The sequence below is a fragment of the Chelonoidis abingdonii genome, chromosome 1, assembly GCF_003597395.2.
Source record: "Chelonoidis abingdonii isolate Lonesome George chromosome 1, CheloAbing_2.0, whole genome shotgun sequence".
Lineage (NCBI taxonomy): Eukaryota > Metazoa > Chordata > Testudines > Testudinidae > Chelonoidis > Chelonoidis abingdonii.
In genome coordinates this window covers 152,141,382-152,162,635 of record NC_133769.1, presented here as the reverse complement: position 1 = coordinate 152,162,635, position 21,254 = coordinate 152,141,382, and the positions used below count along the sequence as shown (strand labels likewise).

The 21,254-nt window shown below is 46.7% G+C and overlaps 1 protein-coding gene and 1 long non-coding RNA gene across 2 annotated transcripts in view; both read right to left on the bottom strand.

Moving 5' to 3' along the window:
• The window catches only part of LPCAT3 (lysophosphatidylcholine acyltransferase 3), a 29,967-nt gene extending 15,070 nt beyond the window's left edge, over positions 1–14,897 (bottom strand). The window contains exon 1 of the mRNA XM_032773909.2: positions 14,718–14,897. Coding sequence (XP_032629800.1) covers positions 14,718–14,814 — 97 coding nt within the window. The 5' untranslated portion in view covers positions 14,815–14,897. The remainder of the gene's footprint in view (positions 1–14,717) is intronic.
• LOC142047566 (uncharacterized) lies at positions 9,927–12,417 on the bottom strand. The gene is made up of 2 exons (XR_012656872.1): positions 11,308–12,417; positions 9,927–10,553 (listed from the first exon to the last, which is right to left on the bottom strand). It is a non-coding gene; the product is annotated as an uncharacterized LOC142047566 (long non-coding RNA).
• Positions 14,898–21,254: the final 6,357 nt, after the last annotated feature.

Genomic DNA, 21,254 nt, shown 5'->3' with positions numbered 1-21,254 from the left:
CTGCTTCCCCTCCAAAGCCAGGGCCAACCAGGAGGGGGGGCGGGAGAGAATGGGGCAATTTGCTCCAGGCCTCGCGAGCCCTGCCCAGCAGCGGTCCAGGTCTTCGGCAGCAGGGGGCCCTTCAGTGCTGCGGAAGACGCGGAGCAACTGAAGGATCCCCGCCGTCGAAATGCCACCAAAGACCCAGACTACCGCCGGGTGAGTACAAGCGGTGCAGCTCTCCCGCTTTACCCCAAACGTCCTGAATCCTCTGGGTGGCCCTGTCCAAAGCAGAATAGGCACTGTGCATGTTAGTCAGCAATAGGCACTGGACCAACTCAGGAGCTCAGCTTGAAGCCAAGAGACTTTGCTTCACCTATCATGGAAGTGCTTGTAACAGTGCCCAAGTGCCTCAAAGGTGCCTTGGGAGATTCAGGCCATGCCTACGCTACAAACATTGGTTGACACAAACCTGTGTGTCTGTGTGTGTATACTTGACTCCTTGTGTCAGCAGTGAGCATACTCAACCAGGAATGTGTGTAACAATGCACACTTGGGTGCACTATGGGTAGGTATCCCACTGTGCAACCCATCACCAGCCAGCGCACAGTCTTTTGGGAAGTTTTGGCAATGCATAGTAGGACAGAAATTAGATGCTCAGGGGTGACGGGGAGCAAGATGTCATCTTCTGAGTGTTTAACTGTCTACATCCCATAATGTCATCTATATCCCACAATCTTCATGGCTTTCTCAAAATCACACAAATCCATTCAGCTCTCCTTGCTATCCACCATCTGTGACAGAAACATGGATCCCGCACAGCTCTGCACTAAGAACAGGAGTACTTGTGGCACCTTAGAGACTAACAAATTTATTTCAGAGATGAGCTTTCATGAGCTACAGCTCACTTCTTCGGATGCATAGACTGGAACACACAGGAATTATTTATACATACAGAGAACATGAAAAGGTGGAAGTACGCATACCAACAGGAAGAGTCTAATCAATTGAGATGAGCTATCATCAGAAGTTTTTTTTTTTCTCCTGCTGAAGTGATAATTAAGATGACCCACAGAAGGTGTGAGAACTTAACATAGGGAAGTGGATTCAATTAGTGTAATGACCAACCATTCCCGGTCTCTGTTTAGGCCCGAGTTAATTGTATCTAATTTGCATATTAATTTGAGTTTAGCAGTCTCTCTTTGGAGTCTGTTTTTGAAGTTTTTTTGTTGCAAAATTGCCACCTTCAAGTCTGTCATTGAGTGGTTAGAGAAGTTGAAGTGTTCTTCCACTGGTTTTTGAATGTTATGATTCCTGATGTCAGATTTGTCTCCATTTATTCTTTTGCGTAGAGACTGTCCAGAATAAATGGACACAAATCTGACACTCAGGAATCATAACATTCAAAACCAGTGGGAGAACACTTCAACCTCTCTAGATCACTCAGTGACAGACTTGAAGGTGGCAATTTTGCACACAAAAAAACTTCAAAACAGACTCCAAAGAGAGACTGCTGCACTCAATTAATATGCAAATTAGATACAATTAACTCAGGCCTAAACAGAGACTGGGAATGGTTGGTCATTACACTAATTTAATCTATTTCCCTATGTTTAAGTTCTCCTCCCACCTTTATGGGTCATCTTAATTATCAACTTCAAAAAATTTTTCTCTCTCCTGCTGACGATTAGCTCATTCAATTGATTAGATCTTCCTGTGGGTATGCATACTTCCACCTTTTCATGTTCTCTGTATGTATAAATATCTCCTGTCTGTGCGTTCCAGTCTATGCATCCGAAGAAGTGAGCTGTAGCTCACGAAAGCTTATGCTGAAATAAATTTGTTAGTCTCTAAGGAGCCACAAGTACGCCTGTTCTTTTTCCGGATACAGACTAACACGGCTGCTACTCTGAAAGTTCTGCACTACTGTTATGAGCGTTGCAATCACAGTACACATGATCCTTTAGTATTTGCAGAGCTGCAAGAAGAACTGAATCAACGGAGAACATGACAAATTCTTAGAGGACAGAATGCTGTGGGATGTGTAGAAAAACAATTAAAGGTTGCTGGTGGTGTTCACAGAGTAGCTGAAGATCATGGAGGGCCACTTCTGGGCCTAAACAATGAGCACTGACTGGTGGGACTGCATCATAATACAGGCTTGGGATGACAAACAGTGGCTGCAGAACTTTTGGATGTGCAAGGCCACATTCATGGATTTGTGCACCAAACTCACCCAGCCCTATAGCACAGAGCTGCACTGACACTGGAGAAACGAGTAGTGATCACACTGTGGAAACTTGCAATGCCAGATTAATGGGTCAGTAGAGTATCAATCAGAGGTGGGAAAATCCACCACATTATCATGCAAATGTGCAGGGCCATTAATCATCTCCTAAGCAGGACTGTGACTCTTTGCAATGGGCAGGACATAATGGATGAATCTGCTGCAATGGGGTTCCCAAACTGCAGCGGGACTGTGACGAAGTGAGACTGTTCTTAATGTCTCCTCTGAATACTTTGTGGGTGCCTCAGTTTCCCTTATACATTTCTTAAGTCTCCAGCATGCATAAATGGCTGACACTCTGTCTCCTGGCAACAAATGGCCAGGGTCCTTCCCTCCCTGCAATGGGATGGCTAAAGGTGAACTAAGAGATCAGGTGACCTCCTGGCTCAGGAAAGAGACAAAGGCCAGAAAGGAGGGGCTGGGGACGGGAAGTGAGAGCAGATGGGGTTGTCTGGCTCGCTGGGCCACAAAATGGACCCGGCTAAGGGATCTCATTCTCTGTACCTACAAGCTCTGTTTTAGACTGTGTTCCTGTCCTGTTTTACTGGCTGGCTAAGAATCACGTCTGACTGTGAAGTGGGGGTGCGTGCAGGACCCTCTAGCTTCCCCAGTACCCCACTTGGGCCTGGGTAGACTCGCTGTGGGAAGCACACGGAGGGGCATATGCCGAATGCTCCAAAGGTCAGACCCAGGAAGGTGAAGCCGTGTGAGCTTCTTGCCCCGAAGACAGTCTGCTCCAAGGGAGAGGAGGCTCTCCAAAGTCCTGACTGGCTTTGTGGGGAGCAGTTCCAGAGCATCACCCGGGGACTCTGTGACAGGGACACATCCCTAATTTTGCACCAGACCACATGGGCACAGAATACATCAACAGAAAGGGCTACTCTTTTTCGGTTATGCAAGTGTTCATGGATCACTGGAGACACTTCACTGACAGGGCTGGTCTGGGAAGGTGCATGATGCTTGTTTAAAAACAAAACAAAACAGGATTTTCCAGAAAGCTACAAGCAGGGATTTTCTTTCCTAACCACCAGATTGCCATTGGGAATGTTGAAATGCCAATAGTAATCCTGAGGATCCCAGGCTACCCCTTGCTACCCTGGCTCAACATGAACTGTACACTGGCTGTCATGGATCCACAGGTCTGGTGCTCTGGAACAGTCCCTGGTAGGACCCCTTCCGAGTGTTCACCCCCTTAGGGTCTTTCACTCTCATTGGAGTAAGCCCATTAGCTTCACCACCTCGTGGAATTGAACCCTGGAGCCTTCAGCATCGCTGCTTACTCCGTGAAATCCCCTCAGAGAGTCCACTTGATCTGGACACCCGGGGGAAGGCTTGCATACCCAGAGGGAGCAGTGCAACCCCACTTCCTTAGACTAGAATGACTCTCAGCGAGTGTTGTAAAAAACAGAAGGGCTTATTAGATGTCTGGAACACAGCATAGGAAGTACTTGGTTAGCACAGAGAACAGAAAAGTTACAGCAAAGTCCACCTGGCTCTGTCCAGAATTTTCTCTGACCCCTATCGAGTCCACCTTCCAACAGCCCACACTACCAACACCTGGTTACTCCTCTGTCCTTTGTTGTTTCCTGGGGGAAAACAGGTCACCTGGTGTAACGATGCTGCCTTTGGTGGGACCCAACTGAGACTGCCAATTCAGGACAAAATGCTTAAAGCAGGGCAGTTACAGCCCAAGGCTGGGGTTCATTTGCACACCAAGGCAAACCAAACCAGCCAAACAGAGAAGATTTCAGTTTTACCCCACTGGCCAAGCACACGTCACACAAGCAATTCCCTTAGACTCTCCAGTTTCCCAGTATCACCACCAATGCCACTTGCTATGGGAGTGAATGGTTATGAAAACAAATACCCCAGTAAAAGAAAAACAGTTCTCCCAATCCTAAAGGACCAAGCCCCAGATACATGTCAATATACTGATCAGATCTTATCCACAAATCACGCTGTTGCCAATTCTTTAGCATCTAAAATCTAAAGGTTTATTCATAAAAGGAAAAAAATATAGATGAGAGCTAGAATTGGTTAAATGGAATCAATTACATACAGTAATGGCAAAGTTCTTGGTTCAGGCTTGTAGCAGTGATGGAATAAATTGCAGGTTCAAATCTAGTCCCTGGAGTACATCCACAGCTGGGATGGGTCATTCAGTCCTTTGTTCAGAGCTTCAGTTTGTAGCAAAGTCCCTCCAGAGGCAAGAAGCAGGATTGAAGACAGGATGCTGCATCTCCTCCATCTTTTTATAGTCTCATAGACTTTAAGGTCAGAAGGGACCAATCATCTAGTCTGACCTCCTGCACAATGCAGGCCACAGAATCTCACCCACCCACTCCTGTAACAAAGCCCTTACTTTTTTTGTTCAAAAGATAAGCTGTCTAGCACGTGGCAAGGAAAAACCTTAGAGTTCTGTCCCTAGGCATGTCCCCGCATACCTTGCTGAGTCACATGGCATATCTGCCTTCTTTCAATGGGTCAGTTGTATAGCTGATGATCCTTAATGTGCCATCAAGCAGGCTAGGCAGAGCTGACACCAACTTGTCTGGGGTGTCGCCCAGAAGCATAGCATAAGTTTGAAATACAGACAGTGTAAAGCCAACATTCATAACTTCAACTACAAAAAGGATACACACATACAGCTAGCATAATCATCAAATCACAACCTTTCCATAGACACCTTATACAACAACCTTTGTACAATATTTGCTGCAAATACATAACAGTGGTTGCAACAATGATCTACATCATCACAGGTTATGTCAGTAATGTCACACCTGGCTACCAGCCTTAGCTCTTCGTTCTCCAGCTGGTCACAGCCAGCTGGCTTCCTGCAGAGGGTGTCGGCAGCCCTTGGTCATCAGTTGCTAGGCACCAGATGTCCAACCATCGGAGCGGCCACTGTCTGCTGAGTCTTTGACAAGCCCTTCCCACCACCCAGTTAAACATGTAGCACATAGCGGAAACTGAGGCACACAGTATTCATACAAAATATTAAGAAAATTCCCATCATCACACTGATAGCACCATGGAGAGATTGAACTATAGGCTCAACAGGTGCAGAATGACAGGTGAATGTTTCTGGGAGATGAAAGGGTGTCTGGCACTGTTTACTTACTAGAGTGGAACTCAGTGAGACAAATCTCTCAATGGTTATAGCGAAGGCTAAGATTTTGTCATTAGGTTACGGAATCTGTGACTTCCAGAGACCTCCGTGACATTTTCCCCTTCAGCCCTGGGGTAGAAGAGCTGGAGGGCCCCCTCATAGCCTCCAGCTGCCACAGGCGGTGGGGTGGGGGACCCTAGAGCCCCAGAAGCAGTGGGTACTGGGCCCTCCTCCCTCCTCATTTTGTCAGTTATTTTTAGTAAAAGTCAGGGAGAGATCACAAGCTTCTGTGAATGTTTGTTATTGTCTGTGACCTGTCCCTTTTACTAAAAATAACCCTGACAAGATCTTAACCTTAGTTATAGTTGCCTGCTGTGTCCTGCATAATATGTGTGCAGCAAAGGGAGAAAAATTTCCATCAGGGTAAAAGGGCGGAGGTGAAGCAGTTAAGTAGTGAGTTTAAAAAAAACAGACAGGGCCTCTTAAAAGAGCATCACACAAAGCTACACTGCTCAGGGAGGCTTTGAAAGGGAAAATAAAGATTTCCTGGACAGACATCAGGATATGCTTCTGCAGTCACAACTTTCTGAAGAATCAGAGCAGGTTGCGCAGCGGAGACAAAAGGATGGTGAAGAAAATTGGCAGCACGTGACCTCCAGAAGAAGAAAGAGGAGCATCCATGTACCAGCAATGCAAATACAGGTAAGCAACCATTTTCATGTTCTCTCAGATACAGATACTAATGCAGAGAGTGGACCAGATGATACATTTGAGGGAAGGGAGCACAAGGAGACTCCACTAATTGGAAGACATGAGATGCACTATCCTAGGGATAGGGGTTCCACGACCACCGCTCCCAAGAGGAGGTGACTGGTGGTGGCCGGGGACTCCCTCCTAAGGGGGACTGAGTCATCTATCTGCCGTCCTGACTGGGAAAACCAAGAAGTGCACTGCTTGCCTGGAGCCAGGATTCACAATGTGACGGAGAGACTGCCGAGACTCATCACGCCCTCAGACGGCTACTCCTTCCTGCTTCTCCACATGGGCACCAATGATACTGCCAAGAACGACCCTTGAGCGGATCACTGCAGACTACATGGCTGTGGGAAGAAGGATAAAGAAGTTTGAGGCTCAAGTGGTGTTCTCATCCATCCTCTCTATGGAAGGAAAAGGCCCGGGTAGAAACCATCAAATTGTGGAAGTCAATGAATGGCTATGCAGGTGCTGTCGGAGAGAGGGTTTTGGATTCTTTGACCAGGAATGGTGTTCCAAGAAGAAGGATTGCTAGGCAGAGACAGGCTCCATCTAATGAAGAGACGGAAGAGCATCTTCGCAAGCAGGCTGGCTAACCTAGTGAGGAGAGCTTTAAATTAGGTTCACCAGGGGAAGGAGACCAAAGCCCTGAGGTAAGTGGGGAAGTGGGATACCAGGAGGGAGCACAAGCAGAAGAGTGCAAGAGGGAAGGACTACTGCCTCATATTGAGAAAGCAGGATGATCAGCAAGTTATCTTAAGTGCCTATACACAAATGCAAGAAGCCAGGGAAACAAGCAGGGAGAACTGGAAGTCCTGGCACAGTCAAGGAATTATGATGTGACTGGAATAACAGAGACTTGGTGAGATAACTCACATGACTGGAGTCCTGTCATGGATGAATATAAACTGTTCAGGAAGGACAGACAGGGCAGAAAAGGTTGGGGAGTTGCATTGTATGTAAGAGAGCAGTATGACTGCTCAGAGCTTCAGTATGAAACTGTAGAAAAACCTGAGAGTCTCTGGATTAAGTTTAGAAGTGTAAGCAACAAAGGTGATGTCATGGTGGGAGTCTGCTATAGACACCAGACCAGGGGGACGAGGTGAACAAGGCTTTTTTCTTGCAACTTAACAAATATATCACAGCACACTTCAGGGGGAACTTTAATCACTCAGATATCTGCTGGGAAAGCAATACCAGCAGTGCCATCCCGACAATCGGACATTTGGAAAGTGCAGGGACAATTTCCTGCTTCAAGTGCTGGAGAACTACAAGCTAGATGCAGAGCTCTTCTGACCTGCGCTCACAAACAGCGAAGAATTAGAAGGGACAGCAACAAGTGGAATGGGAACCTGGAGCATGGATTATGAGATGTCTTGATGTTCAGAGTCCTGACAATACAGGAAGAAAGGAGAGAGCAGAATACGGACTGGACTTCACCGACTGACTCCCTCAAGGGAATGGAATGGCAGGATCCTTGGGAGACAACATGAAGAGGAAAAGGAGTCCAGAAGAGCTAGTGTATTAAAGAATCAGGAACAAACCATCCCGAGGTAGAAAAAAATTATAAATATGTACGACTCATTTCCATCCTTGGCTAACAGTGAAACCTTGCTGATCTTAAACACAAAAAAGAAGCTCAGAAGTGGAAGACGGCATATACAGAGAGGAGATATAAAATATGTCAACATGAAGGAGTGAAATCAGGAAGGCAATAACACTTGGAGTTGCAGCTACCAAGGTATGTTAAGAGTAACAATAGGTTTCTCAGTAATGTTAGCAACAAGAAGGTGGTCAAGAAAAGTGGGGCCTCCTTACTGAATAAGGGAGGTAACCTTAGTGACAGAGAGATAGTAGAAAAAGCTTATGACTCAGTGGTCTTTTTTGCATCTGTCCTCACGAACTCAAGGTCAGCTCCCAGACTACTGCACTGGGCAAGCACAGTATGGGGAGGAGGTGACCAGCCGTCTTGCGAGAAAGCAGTGTCGTTCAGGGAGTATTGTAGAAAAGCTGGATGGGCACAAGTCCATGGGCGGGCACACTGCATCCAAGAGTGCTTAAAGGAGTTGGCGCGAATGTGACTACAGACCGACATTGGCCCATAAATATCTTTGAAAACTCATGGGCAAGCAGGGAGTCCCGGAATGACTGGGAAAAGGCTAAATGTAGTGTCATTCTTTAAAAAAGGGAAGGAGAGGATGGGGAAACTAATAGGCATCGCCTTACCATCCAACGCCCCTCACCCTGGAAAAATATATCCTAAGTCAATTCTGGAGCAGTAGGGAGAATGAAAGTGATCAATGAACAGTCGGCATGGATTCAACAAGGGCAAGTCATACCTGACTAATCTAATTGCCGTCTATGAGAGATAACTGGCTCTGTAATGAGGGAAATGCAGTTGACTGGTTATTCCTTGACTTAGCCAAGCTTTGATATAGTCCCCACATAATACTTGCCGATTAGATGTTGGCTTGAATGAATGGACTATAAGGTGCGACAGAAAAGCTGCTGACTGTTGGGCCAACGGTAGTGACAATGGCTCATGTCTAACTGGCGCCCGAGAGCACGCGTTGTGCCAGGGATATCAAGCGGGTAGTGCCATCTAGGCAGTCCCTGGGCCAGTTTTGTCTCAATTTTACCATCATTCAATGATTAGCGAGAGGCTGGACTGCACCTCTGCAGCAAGTCTATGCAGAACTGACACTAACACGGCAGGGTGGTAAATACGCTGGGGTAGGCATAGATAGCAGAGGCACTAGGACAAATTAAAAGGAATGGCCAAAAGAATCTGATGAGGTTCAGCAAGGACAAGTGAACATCCTGCACTTAGACAACCCATGCACGCTCTACAGACTAGGGACCGAGTGGCCTAGGCAGCAATCTGTCAGAAAAAGGACCTAGGGTACTACGAGAAGTGAATGAGTCAACACGCCACATTATGTGCCAAGAAGGCTAACAGCATTTTGGCTTATATAGTAGGGCCTGCCAGCAGATCGAGACCTGATACAACTCTATCAGCATTGGTGAGGCCTCATCTGGAGTACTGTGCCAGTTTTGGGCCCCCATACTACAAGAAGGATGTGAAAATTGGAAGATGCCAGCAGAGGGCAACAAAAAGATAGGAGGCTGGAGCACTGACTTAGGAGTGAGAGGCTGAAGGGAACTGGGATTGTTACTCGCAGTAGAGAAGTAATGAAGGGGGATGTTGATCAGCGATTTCAACTACCTGAAAGGGGGTTCCAAAGAGGATGGATCTAGACTGTTCTCAGTGGTAGCAGATGACAGAACAAGGAGTAATGGTCTCAAGTTGCAGTGGGGGAGGTTTAGGTTGGATATTAGGAAAAACTTTTTCACTAGGAGGCTGGTGAAGCACTAGAATTGGTTACCTTTGGAGGTGGTGGAATCTCCTTGCTTAGAGGTTTTTAAAGTCAGGCTTGACAAAGCCCTGGCTGGGATAATTTAGTTGGGGACTGGTCCTGTTTTGAGTAGGGGGTTGGACTAGATGACCTCCTGAAGTCCCTTCCAACCCTAAGATTCTATGAAAGACCACTTCAAGAGTGATCCACAGTAATGCACTGTGGTGTACTGTGTTCTACCAGGCTCTGCTATTTTGTGGCCTGTTAAGAGCTGCGTGGTGCTTGGTGTACGTGTATAATTCTAATACGATCAATGCACCTATTAATTTTGTCTGTGACCAATCCTATGAGTTTTGTGACACTGTGTTGTAACGTTAATTGGTTGCTTTTAGAACTGCTAGGCACTCAGCAACATATGTTGTGAACTGATAAAGATAAATTATGTTCTAAATAAAAGAATTTTATTCTGTTACCAAATCAGTACAAAAAGTGCAATTTTAAAATAAATGCATTAAAAATTAATAAAATGTAATAAATTAACAAGACCAGAATTTATGAAGGAAAAAGAACATTCATGTCAATTTCAGCTACCCAGACCAACTGAGGTTTTCACAGGTCAGTGCATGTCAAGCTGTGATTGTCTTTAATGTACCCCAGGGTGGAGTGGTATGGGTAATGCAGCAGCCCCTGATGCCATGTGGAATGTTGGGGGCAAGGCAGGGAGGTCCCATAATGGAGTTCTCAGTGGGTTGCAGAGCAAAGTGAGCCCGGGACTGTTGAACCTATAAGTCCATCAGAGTTGCAGTATCTGTGATTGCTGCCTGAGAAGCCTCATTATGTCCAGGTGTATTTCACTCTCTTTTCCTGCTGGGACTCCCGGGCCTCTGTCCTTTCCACTCTTTCCTTCTATAGGCTTGACCTTCCAGGCCATGTGCTCATGGTCTGATGCAGCACTGACGCGCAAGATCTCACTGAACATCTCATGCTGAGTCCTCTTCTTTCCCTTATCTGGCTCAGGTGTTCCCCAGGTGTGGTGGGGGAAATTTCAAAGCTGCAATGGAAGCAGCTGCAGAGAAAACACAGAGCAGTACTATAGTCAGTATAGTCACAGTCAACATAGCTATAACAGAAAGTGAAAATTAGATTCAGAATTCTCCCCTTCCCTTGCACCTCTAAAGTGTTAAACAAGACAAACTTATGGACACTTATGCTTTTGAGTTCCTGAGCCCTGGTGCCATTCACAGCACAGCCATGGTGAGTATGATCACTATGCATGAGGGAAATGAGAGAATTGCTTGGCTGCATGAAACTATAATAGGTAAATGGTATGGAATACTGGCACTATTTTCCACAGGCAGTGGAGAGTTTCACTGGTATCTCACTCCTAAAGGTAACAAAGGCAGACAGAGAGCCCAGTTGCTGCTGGCATTCCAAAGCCACGCAGGCCAGTACTAGCCTGTGTACTGCAATGGTGCCTGCTGAAGTTATCGTTGAGTGGCATGCAGAAAGTTTCCTACTGAAGAGGAAGAAATAAGGCTGCCATCCCTAGAAACCTTTGGGAGAAGATTCCAGAGTACCTCAGTGAAAGTTTCATCCAGATCTCTCAGAAGAATTCAAGAGACATCTCAGAGTACATAAACTGCCCCACAGGGTCCCCCTTGCCTAACTCTACAGAGCAATGAAAGGCAGATCACAACACTATCTCTCTTTGTTGTATCACTACCTCTTCTAGTTTGGATAAATTAATGAAAAGTCAGTAGCTGCATCCTGTTAAGTTGGGGGTACCATCACTATAATGGGAAATAAATCGATGCACTTACCTGAGGTTCCTTCCTCTGCATTGGGCTCGTCTGTGCTTGGCTGCTAGGACTGACTGGACTACAGTGGAGTCTCAAACAGGTCCTGGTTCATGGCACAGCTGGACTCCCTAGTTTCCAGTTCCTCCATCCTCCTCTTCTTCCTTCTCCTCGCTGTTCAGGCCAGGGTCCTGTGGGTCAGGGTCCTTGGAAGTATCGATGTTAGTGTGTGGGGTGGTGGTGCCTTAGTCAAGTTTCACATGTAGCTCTTTATATAAGTAGCAGGTCTGTGGCTTGATAAGGTATTGACTGTTGGCCTTCCTGGCCTTCTGATACACCTGCCACAGCTCCCTCGTTTTCACACGGCACTGCTGCTGGTCCCCATCTTCTCCATCATCCCCTGAACAATCCCTTCATAGATGTCAACATTTCTACAGCTAGTCCGTAGCTGTGCTTGCACAGCCTCTTCTCCCCATAGGCTAAGGAGAGCGAATATCTCCTGTCTATGCCAAGCCAGAGCATATCTAGAGCATGCAGCCAACATGGTCAGCTGCACACAACAATGGAGAGCTGCTAGGTGTGCTCACCAAGCCAATTAGGAAAACATAAATTCACAGGGCCTTCTACTCTATGTGACACTTGGGCAGTGGAGTAATGTCAGAAATTGTGGGATAGCTGCTAGAGAACTGTTAGGGTCGACATCAGTCACGCAGCATCTACCTTTGTGCTACATTAACATTGGCACTATGCCACTCAGAAAGGCAGTGTTACTATGTCGGCATAACAGGGTGCTTACTTCAGTGGGAGACAAATTTAAGTGTATACACATGCACAATTAAGTCGACGCAAGGCACCTTATGTCGACCTAACTTTGTAGTTTAGGCCAGGCCTCCAGATCAAAACTGGCCAAAGTTCCTCCACTAACACATCACTTCTAACCATTAATAAAAACTATATGCAGTAAACACCAATGTTCATACATGGAAAAGGAGATCAACAAGGCAACAAAGGCCACTAGATTTCTAGCCTGTTGGGTTCCTGCTTGCTAACTTTAGCAGTTTCAAAGAACACTACATGAGAAGGTTACATTGGTTTAAACCAACACCTTTGGTTAAACCAATTTAGATAGACCGTCCTTGTATGGACATTCTCTCTCTGTGGACTCTTCCTTCTGCTTAAATGTGGTTTGTTTCAGTTTAGCTTAAATTGATTCCTAATAGTCTTAAACTAAACCAAAATAATAGTATCCACAAAGCCTTTTGCACTTGCTTAACTAAATCAACATAAAAATCACACTTTTAGTTAAGCCAATGCAACTTTGTTTAGCAGCAGCAGCCACTCAGGTTGGAAGAGATGGTGAAGGGACACAATGCTTAAACAGACCCTGCTATTTAACAGTTCCAAGTTCACAAAATCAGAGCTCTCAGGACACCTACAACAGAGATTCATGAAACCTATGTTTGAAGAGAAACTTCAAGTTAATGTCTCTTCTTTGTGAAAACACTTCTTGGCCCCGTACAACCGCTTGGGAGCCTCAATCACTGTATATGTAGCTTCCTGGAGCAGATTACATAGAAAGCCCTTTTTAATATGCTATATTTTGACAGAGGCTATTCCAGTGGTTCTCAATCTGCAGCCCACAGGCCACATGCAGTCCAATTAGCTGTGTGCTAAAGGCCCCAGGGTCCAAGTTCCCAGCTGCCTGGTGCAGCAGAGTCCAGGCTCGGGGCTGAGGCTACCACCTGGCCCAATGCGGCAGGTGTCTGGGGCTGCCATCTGACCCTGCAGGATCCATGGTCTGGGGCTGCCAGCCAGCCTCGCGGGGACAGCGTCTGGGCTGCAACCCAGCTGCCCGGCCTGCAACCCAGCTGCCCGGCCACCTTGCCCCCATAGTGGGGTTCAGCAGGTCGGAGCTGCTGCCCAACCCCACACAGCAGGGTCCAGGGTCCCTGCCACCCGCCCCAGGCTCCACTCCTAGCCTCACTGTCAAGGGGTCTCTGGGTTGGAAGCGCTGGCCGTAGGGGTCTATGGGGAGGGTTCGGGGGAGCGGGGCACTGTGGCCCTCAACCTGTGGCCCACAATAATAAATAGACTAAGAACCACTGGGTGTATTCTCTGAGGTGTACATTGATCTTAGCTGTGATGTAATTCTGCCACACAGTTTCTATCCCAGGTGAGGCACTGGCAGCGCCCTAGCTGTTAACCAATAAACATGCAGTGTTCTCTCACCCACCTGGTAGTTACTGGAGCGACATGCCATTTCAATGCAGTCCTGCTAACAGGGTGCCTACCTACACAGCCAGTTGGGTAGGAATGCTTCTCTATAGAGATGTTTGGCACAGATTCATGTGTGCATCACGTGCGTGTCCAGATGTAAGACAATTCATATGAAAACAGAGGTGCATGTGATATTTATCACCTACATACAGTACCAAGGTACTTAAGTTTCAAAATCCCTCAAAATGTAGATGTATTTATCCTTGTTTTACAAATGGAAAAACTGCAGCACAGTGGGTAAGGGACCTGCTCAAGGTTGCACAACACAGGGACAGAGCAGAGAATGGAACAGAGTCCTGAGTTTTACATCCCCTGCTCAGTCAAGTAGGCAATGCTGTCTTACCTCTGCATGTACATGCTGGCTTTCCAATTTACAAAGTGTCCCCAGAAATAGCGTTCCCAGGCCCACAGCCTCTTACACCACAGAGTTTGGACTCTAAACACTAATTTTCATTACCTTGATCTCATTCCTTTCAGTTACACCCCCATGTATGATAAAAAAATAATTTCTTTGCTTACTAGCGATTTAGGCTCTTCAGCTATTTTGTAAGCTTATTATACCAAACTCTTATCACAGCTTTGACAAGCAAGGTAAACCAAAGTCTTTGAACCAGAGTGGGACTCTTCTAGCCCCCTAGAGCATCACGTGGAGCACCCTCCAGTCTGTCACTATCTTTCCAGGGCCAAGGGCCCAGATCAAAGCAGTGACTCTGGTGGGACTGTCACAGAAACACACAAGGAAGGACTCTTTCTTATTGCTCTATAAAACACCAGTGGGATTCGCTACCACCTTCCTAAGGGGTTTCTCTCTGACACTGAACATGCACGTGGCATTTCTGCCCAGCCCATGATGTGTCCTTCGGTGAACGTGTCTGCTTAGCCAGCCCTGAGGATGTGCCCGTGCCCGTGCCCGTGCCCGTGCCCCTGTCTGTGCAGCCAGGGCTCTACCCCGGCCCCTGTGCAGAAGGGCAGCGGGCACGCGGCCACACGAGACTCGCGGGGCTCTGGCAGGCAGCCCAGGCTGGGGTCCCACGCTGCAGCCGGGGCGCGCACAGGGGATGCGCAGGCGCGGGGCGCGAGCGAAACCTTTCCCCCTCCCAGTCAGTTACCGGCTGCCCTTCGCCCTCGGCCCGCCCGGCGCCGGCCCCCGCCCTTACCCAGGAAGATGGAGACGATGAGGCGCAGCGCTTGCTCGGAGGAGCCCAGCGCCTCCGCTGCCTGGGCCAGGCCCAGACCGGACCCCTCCACCGCCATGTTCTCCCCGGGCCGCCCGGCCAGACCCACCGCGGCTCCCCGAACCCGGCAGCTGCGGCAGCCGCCGGCGCGGCCCCTCAACTAGGCCACACCCACTTGATAACTATTGGCTGCGCGGCCCCTGCCACGCTCCCCCTCACCGCCTCCAATTGGCCAATGTGCGGAGGGGGGCAGGGCCGAGATAACTGAGGCAAAGGTTACTCCACATGAGGGTGGGGCGACGAACGTCCTTGTCAACCAACGATTGGCTGAGCCTCTTCCGGGAATCAGACTCTGATTGGGCAAGAGGGGGCGAGGCCCTGAGCATGGGGTGGGGTCCGGCTCCCCATTGGTCAAGCCGGGGACAGGAGAGAGCAGTCAGGGGAGGGGGAGGAGGAGAGGGAGGCGAGGGTTACTATCGGGCACCAGGCGTCCCAACGGCCCACCAGCAAAGTTAGAATACCGTTAGCGTGGAAGAACCTTATGCATATTTATCATATGCTAATAAGCCTGGCGCACAATCGGCCTCCGTTAGCCTTTCACCTGCATTTTTGGAGCGTGTCCTATTGTCACCACCCCACGAGTTATATGCAAAGTTAATGAGTTATATGAAAATTAATTTAAATATCCAATGTACCATTCTTGTGGTTTTATTCCCTTAATTAATCATTCTTATGCTAATATTACTCTTGAATATGCAAATATGTGCAGAGATGACTTGCCTCTGCCAGTGCTTTGCAGTTGCTGTAGCTGTGTGTTTCTCTTATGCATATGTTGTTCCCTTACTAAAACTCAGAGGGGGTGTTTTGGTTGGCTAGCTCCCAGAACAGAAAGGGGAAGGAGACCTGGGAAATCAGGACCCTGATACTGACAGGCCCCAGGAACAAGGGGCCAAGGTCATTGCTCCAGGTCAGCCTGGACTGGAGGGGGCGGGGAGGGGAAGGCTAATCAAGGAGTCAGAAAGCCAGCAAGGTCTGCTTCTCTATATGACCTGGAATTGCCTAGGTCTGACAGAGTGGAGCTGAGCTAAAGAGAAAGCAGGGGCCCAAGCTGAGCTGGGGAGCAGAGCTGTGCTAGCCAAAGGGGTCAGAAAAGCAGCCTAGAAAGCAAGTCAGACTTGGGAGCAGAGTCACAGAAGAAGCCCACAGAGCAGACCTGTCCTCACATCTTCTTGTCAAACTGTCCTAAATGGGTTATCTTAATTATCATTATAAAAGTTTTTTTCTCCTGCTGAGAATAGCTCATCTTAATTAATTAGCCTCTTAGAGTTGGAAGGGGAACACCCATCTTTTCATGTTCTCTGTATGGATATATATCTCCTCGCTATATGTTCCATTCTATGGATCCAATGAAGTGGCCTGTAGCCTACAAAAGCTTACGCTAAAATAAATTTGTTAGTTTCTAAAGTGCCACAAGTAATCCTGTTATTTTTGCGGATACAGACTAACACGGCTATTAATCTGGAAAAAAAATCAGATGAGTTTCAAACTTGAGTGAGTTAACCTGCACTTCACCGAGGTAGTGTGTAAGCCAGGAAAGTTCCCCAGAATAGCAGGACTATTCCCAGCTTACACATAATTAACTGTATGAAAGAGACCTTGCACATAATTAATATCATGTAAATATTCTCACACATAATTCATTTAATGCAAATTATATGTCTGCATATTTGTAACTTGATTTCCTCATGCATCGTTAAACATGCATTTTTTCCCCTATATGTAACTCATATGGCGCACCTTCATCACTGTCATCATAATTGTTCATATATATTTTCTCTGCACGATGGGTGTCAGAGCAGATAGCAGAGAGATGATCCCTGTCCCCAAGGGATGGCAGACAAAATTAGACATACAGTGGTAATGAGGGTTTGTGGAAAAATAGAGGGGCCCCAGCACTGTAATTACACAGTTCCCTATGTGGGATGCAGGGGCGGCTCCAGGCACCAACACGCCAACCACGTGCCTGGGGTGGCAAGCCGCAGGGGGCGCTTTGCCGGTCGTCGCGAGGGTGGCAGGCATGTTGCCTTCAGTGGCATGCCTGCGGAGGGTTCACTGGTCCCACGGCTTTGGCGGACCTCCCGCAGGTTGCTACAGGACCGGGGACCTCCCGCAGGCAAGCCGAAGGCAGCCTGCCTGCCGTGCTTGGGGTGGCAAAATACCTAGAGCCACCCCTGGTGGGATGGTGCACACCCAGGGGGAGGTTATGAGTCTCCCAGGGCTGTGATGCTTCCTGGGGATACCCAGGGATGTGAGGCACCTTGCTACCACCTGCTTTTAGCCTGAGGAAGCTTCTTCCATGTCTGCTGGAGTCATCTCTCTGACTCCACCAGCCATGACTCCACTAATTAGGTGGGTAGCCCTTCATTCTCTCGTGCGGCTGCCCAGGAGTGCACCTTACAGGGAACTATCTGCAGACCACCTGAATGAAGCTTGCAGACCACTGGTGGTCCCTGGACCACAGTTTGAGAACCTCTGAATTAGAGAACATTAAAGTTGCCCAATAGTCCCTTATAGTGTTTGGCAGCCACCTGCTTTCAGAAAGAGCAGCCCGTTAGACCTAGCTCGTGGGGGCTTGGAACCAGGGTGGGCTGACAGCCCCCCATCTGCTCTCTGAGCCCATATAACTCACCACCTATGCACATACCTGGGGCAGCATGGCAGAAGGAAGAGACTTTTTGCAGGAAGTGGATAAACAGGCAGACAATGGCATCACTGGGGAGTGGAGGGTAAGGGGCCCTGCAATAAGAGACAACAGTGGGTAAATTGGGAGGGACAGAGGTGTGCAGGCCCTTGAAAGCGAGGACAAGAATCTTGGTCTTGACACAGTGTAAGAGGCAAGGTAATGTGGTCAGCATGATGAGTCAGGGAGATGATTATAGCATTTGGGTTTTGTGTGGACTAGAGAATAGTGATCTGAGTTTCAGAGAATCTAGCAGGAGAAGGCTGCAATAAGTGAGACAGGGTATGATGAGGCCCAGAAGAGTTTTCTGTATATGAGTAGGCAAATAGACTTTTGCAAATTTGTGATTCTTCCCGCCCCCTCCCCCACCATTTTGCAGATGTAGTGGTTTTAAAACACATCATGGGTAGCTGGGTCTGTGTAGACTTAACCCACAAAAAGCTGAGGTCAAAACTAGCCAAGTTTTTTGCAAAGCTGAAAAGGTTATTGCAGGGGTAGGCAACTAAGGCATGAATGCCAAAGGCAGCACACGAGCTGATTTTCAGTGGCACTTACACTGCCCAGGTCCTGGGTCTCTGCATTTTAATTTAATTTTAAATGAAGCTTCTTAAACATTTTAAAAACCTTATTTACTTTACATACAATAGTTTTGTTATATATTATAGACTTGTAGAAAGAGAAATTTTAACGTTTTTAGAAGGTATTACTGGCACACGAAACCTTAAATTATAGTGAATAAATAAAGTCTCAGCACACCACTTCTGAAAGGTTGCCGATTCCTGGGTTATTGTATACAAATTTATGGTATCCCTCATGTTTAATAAATATTATGTTGATTTTTCAGATGTGTGGTATTTGTATCTCTCTTTAAAAAACAGCCCAGTGTTTAAAATCTCTCATGGGTAATTTAGCCATATGTAGATTTACCTCATGAATAATAAAGATGATGGAAACTGATGTGCACATCAGTATTACAGTGGTGCAGGAGCACCCCTATAGATAAGGTTATGTCATGACATTTGTTTAAAGGTGGATCTTTCTAAGTCCTCTAAAATTGATATGTTCGGTACGTTTTCTTTTAAATGTGATGTGCCTTGGGAAGGTGAAGAGTAAGATTAGTAATCCAAATGTGGAGTCATTTTGGCCAGGCGTTCCAGAGATATAAGGGTCTAGAAAGACTGACATTTTTAAAAAAAGAGTTCTAGGGTTTTTTTTGTTTGTTTTTGGGGGGGGTGTAGAGCTGGAGATAAAATTATTGACCTGATGCTGGTCACAATGGTCTCAATCTGTTGAGCTTTATCACAGGTAGTTCATGGCATCTGCTTAATCTTTGAGGGACCCTGTGACCAGGAGGCCAGCTGAGGTCAATCAGTTATGGTGAACTACAAAGAATGGGGCAGACAATCCCCAAAGCTGGTGGATATTACAATACTTAAATTTACCAAGCCAGCACAAATCAGCTTCTTTATCATCTCACTGGTTGCCCAGAAGCTAACAACACAGTTCCCTTAAAGTAACCCAGTCTCAGGCCTCCATCCAGGAACCCAAGTCAACTATGATGATTTCTGAAAATCTTATTTCATCTTATAAAAGAAAAGGTTCTACCAATCCCAAAGGATCGGCCATGTTACCTCCCAGGTTAATGAACATTCCAGATCTTACTCCAATATATGCTTACATCCAATTCTTATTAACTAAACTAAAATTTATTAAAAAAGAAAAGAGAGTATGGTTAAAAGATCAATATACATACAGACATGAGTCAGTCTTGCGATTCAGATTCATAGCAGAGATGATGAGCTTTGTAGTTGCAAAGAGTTCTTTCAGAAATAGTCCATAGGTTATAGTCCAATGCTTATCTTCAGGGTGGTCCAGTCAGAACAGGGATCTCAGTCCTGATGGCTTAGGCTTCCCCAGCATGAAACCTCAAGCAGATTGGAGATAAAAAGAATTGTGACCCAAACATCTTTTATACAATTCAGGCCTTCTTTGACAGGTCAGAGTCCCAATTGGCTTACAATCAGTACTGTAATTAGGGTGACTTTGAAGTAGGTCCATCGCCACTACTTAGCTAGCTACATGAATTATCATAAGGCAATTGCCTGTTCCTCCACCGTTCAGAGATGGTTTGCTATACATTTCAAAGAGAGACGAATACAGTAATATCCCATGTTTACAATTCATTTAAATGCTAGGATGTTCTTTTGATCTCTGAATTATCAGTATACAGCATAGATAGGGACTGTTGATTACATTGTTGACCACTACCCATATATATGTAAATACACAAAAGTACAAACATTATCTCCCCATATGTCTTTAAGGGTTGAATCTGAGTCATTCATCCTGCAAGATGTTTTAATCCTTTCTGGTCATGTGTCACAGACCCACACTGAGGACAATAAAAAAGGTATCTTTTTTTTTGTTTTTCTTTTTTTTATACTGTGGATGCACCTATTCCAAAAAACAGCTAGATCAGTGGTTTTCAACCTTTTTCATTTGTGGCCCCCCAAAAATTTCAAATGGAGGTGCGGACCCCTTTGGAAATCTTAGATCACAGGTTGAAACCCTCTACTGAACTAGAGGGTTTCCATTCCCAACTGTGACACTGCGCCCCATATTCTTTGCAGTGATATTCTTATATGATTCTGACACAATTATAATATATTTAATGCAAGATAAGTCATGTGAGGTGTCATTGGAAAAGCTATGATTTGCTGAATATGATTATCCCATTTGTATGTGTGAAATCCCCGAGGTGCAGCGTGGAATTGTGGGACGGCCATGCTCCCTTTACTCTCCAGCCTGGGCTGTCTCTCACAATGCTTTGCTAGTGACAAGCAGCAAACCCCTCTAGGCCCTGTTATCACTCAGCACAATAGCATGTGGAGCCCCACACAAAGGTAGATTGCATGAGTGCTCCCGGAGCCACTCATGAATCACACAGAGATAGGCGTCAGCCAAGTTCCCCCAGGTCCCAACCTTGTACCTCAGGAATATACCATCTTGCACTGCCCAGAGCAGTGCAAATGTATTAGCTGGTTCACCACTTCATCAATGGAAAGTGGACATACACCAGCCTTTGCAAAGCACGCCCTTACCAAACACTTCAGGCAAACAAGCACGCCCTTACCAAACACTTCAGGCAAACTCACCGGTAAAGATAAACAGTAAAAGACGTTTATTGACTACAAAAGATAGATTTTAAGTGATTATATGTGATAGGCAAAAAATGAGAGTTAGTTACCAAAATAAAATAAAATATAAGCATGCTGTCTAAACTCTCAACCCTGTTAGACTGGGCAACATCTAGATTAAGCAGTTTTTCTTCCACCATTGGATACTGCAGTCTTTAATATACAGGTTTGTTCCTTAAATTTGGGCCAGTCTCCTCTGTTGGAGTCTTCAGTCTTCTGAGTGTCTTTGTTGTTTGCAGCATAAGGGAGGCGGGGCAGGAGAAAGGCCCCTGTGTTCTGTTTTATACCCTCAGTCCCATGTGCTTGGAGAACACAAGTCCAGGCATGTCTGGTGGGCACTGCTGATTCCCCAGGCAAGGTTGAGCAGTTCCCCTGGTGTGGCCTTATGCAGGTGAGTTATCGTATTGTAGCTCCCTTGCTGGACAATGGCTGTTGATTTCTGTTCAGCAGCATCCGCTCAGGTGTTGGTTACCTCCCTTGTCACAGGCACTGACTTTCCAAAGCGCCAGGGATGCTTGACCCCTGGCTCTGTCCCAGGCCCCGGTCCCACTCCACCCCATCCCCTAAGGCCCCAACCCCGCC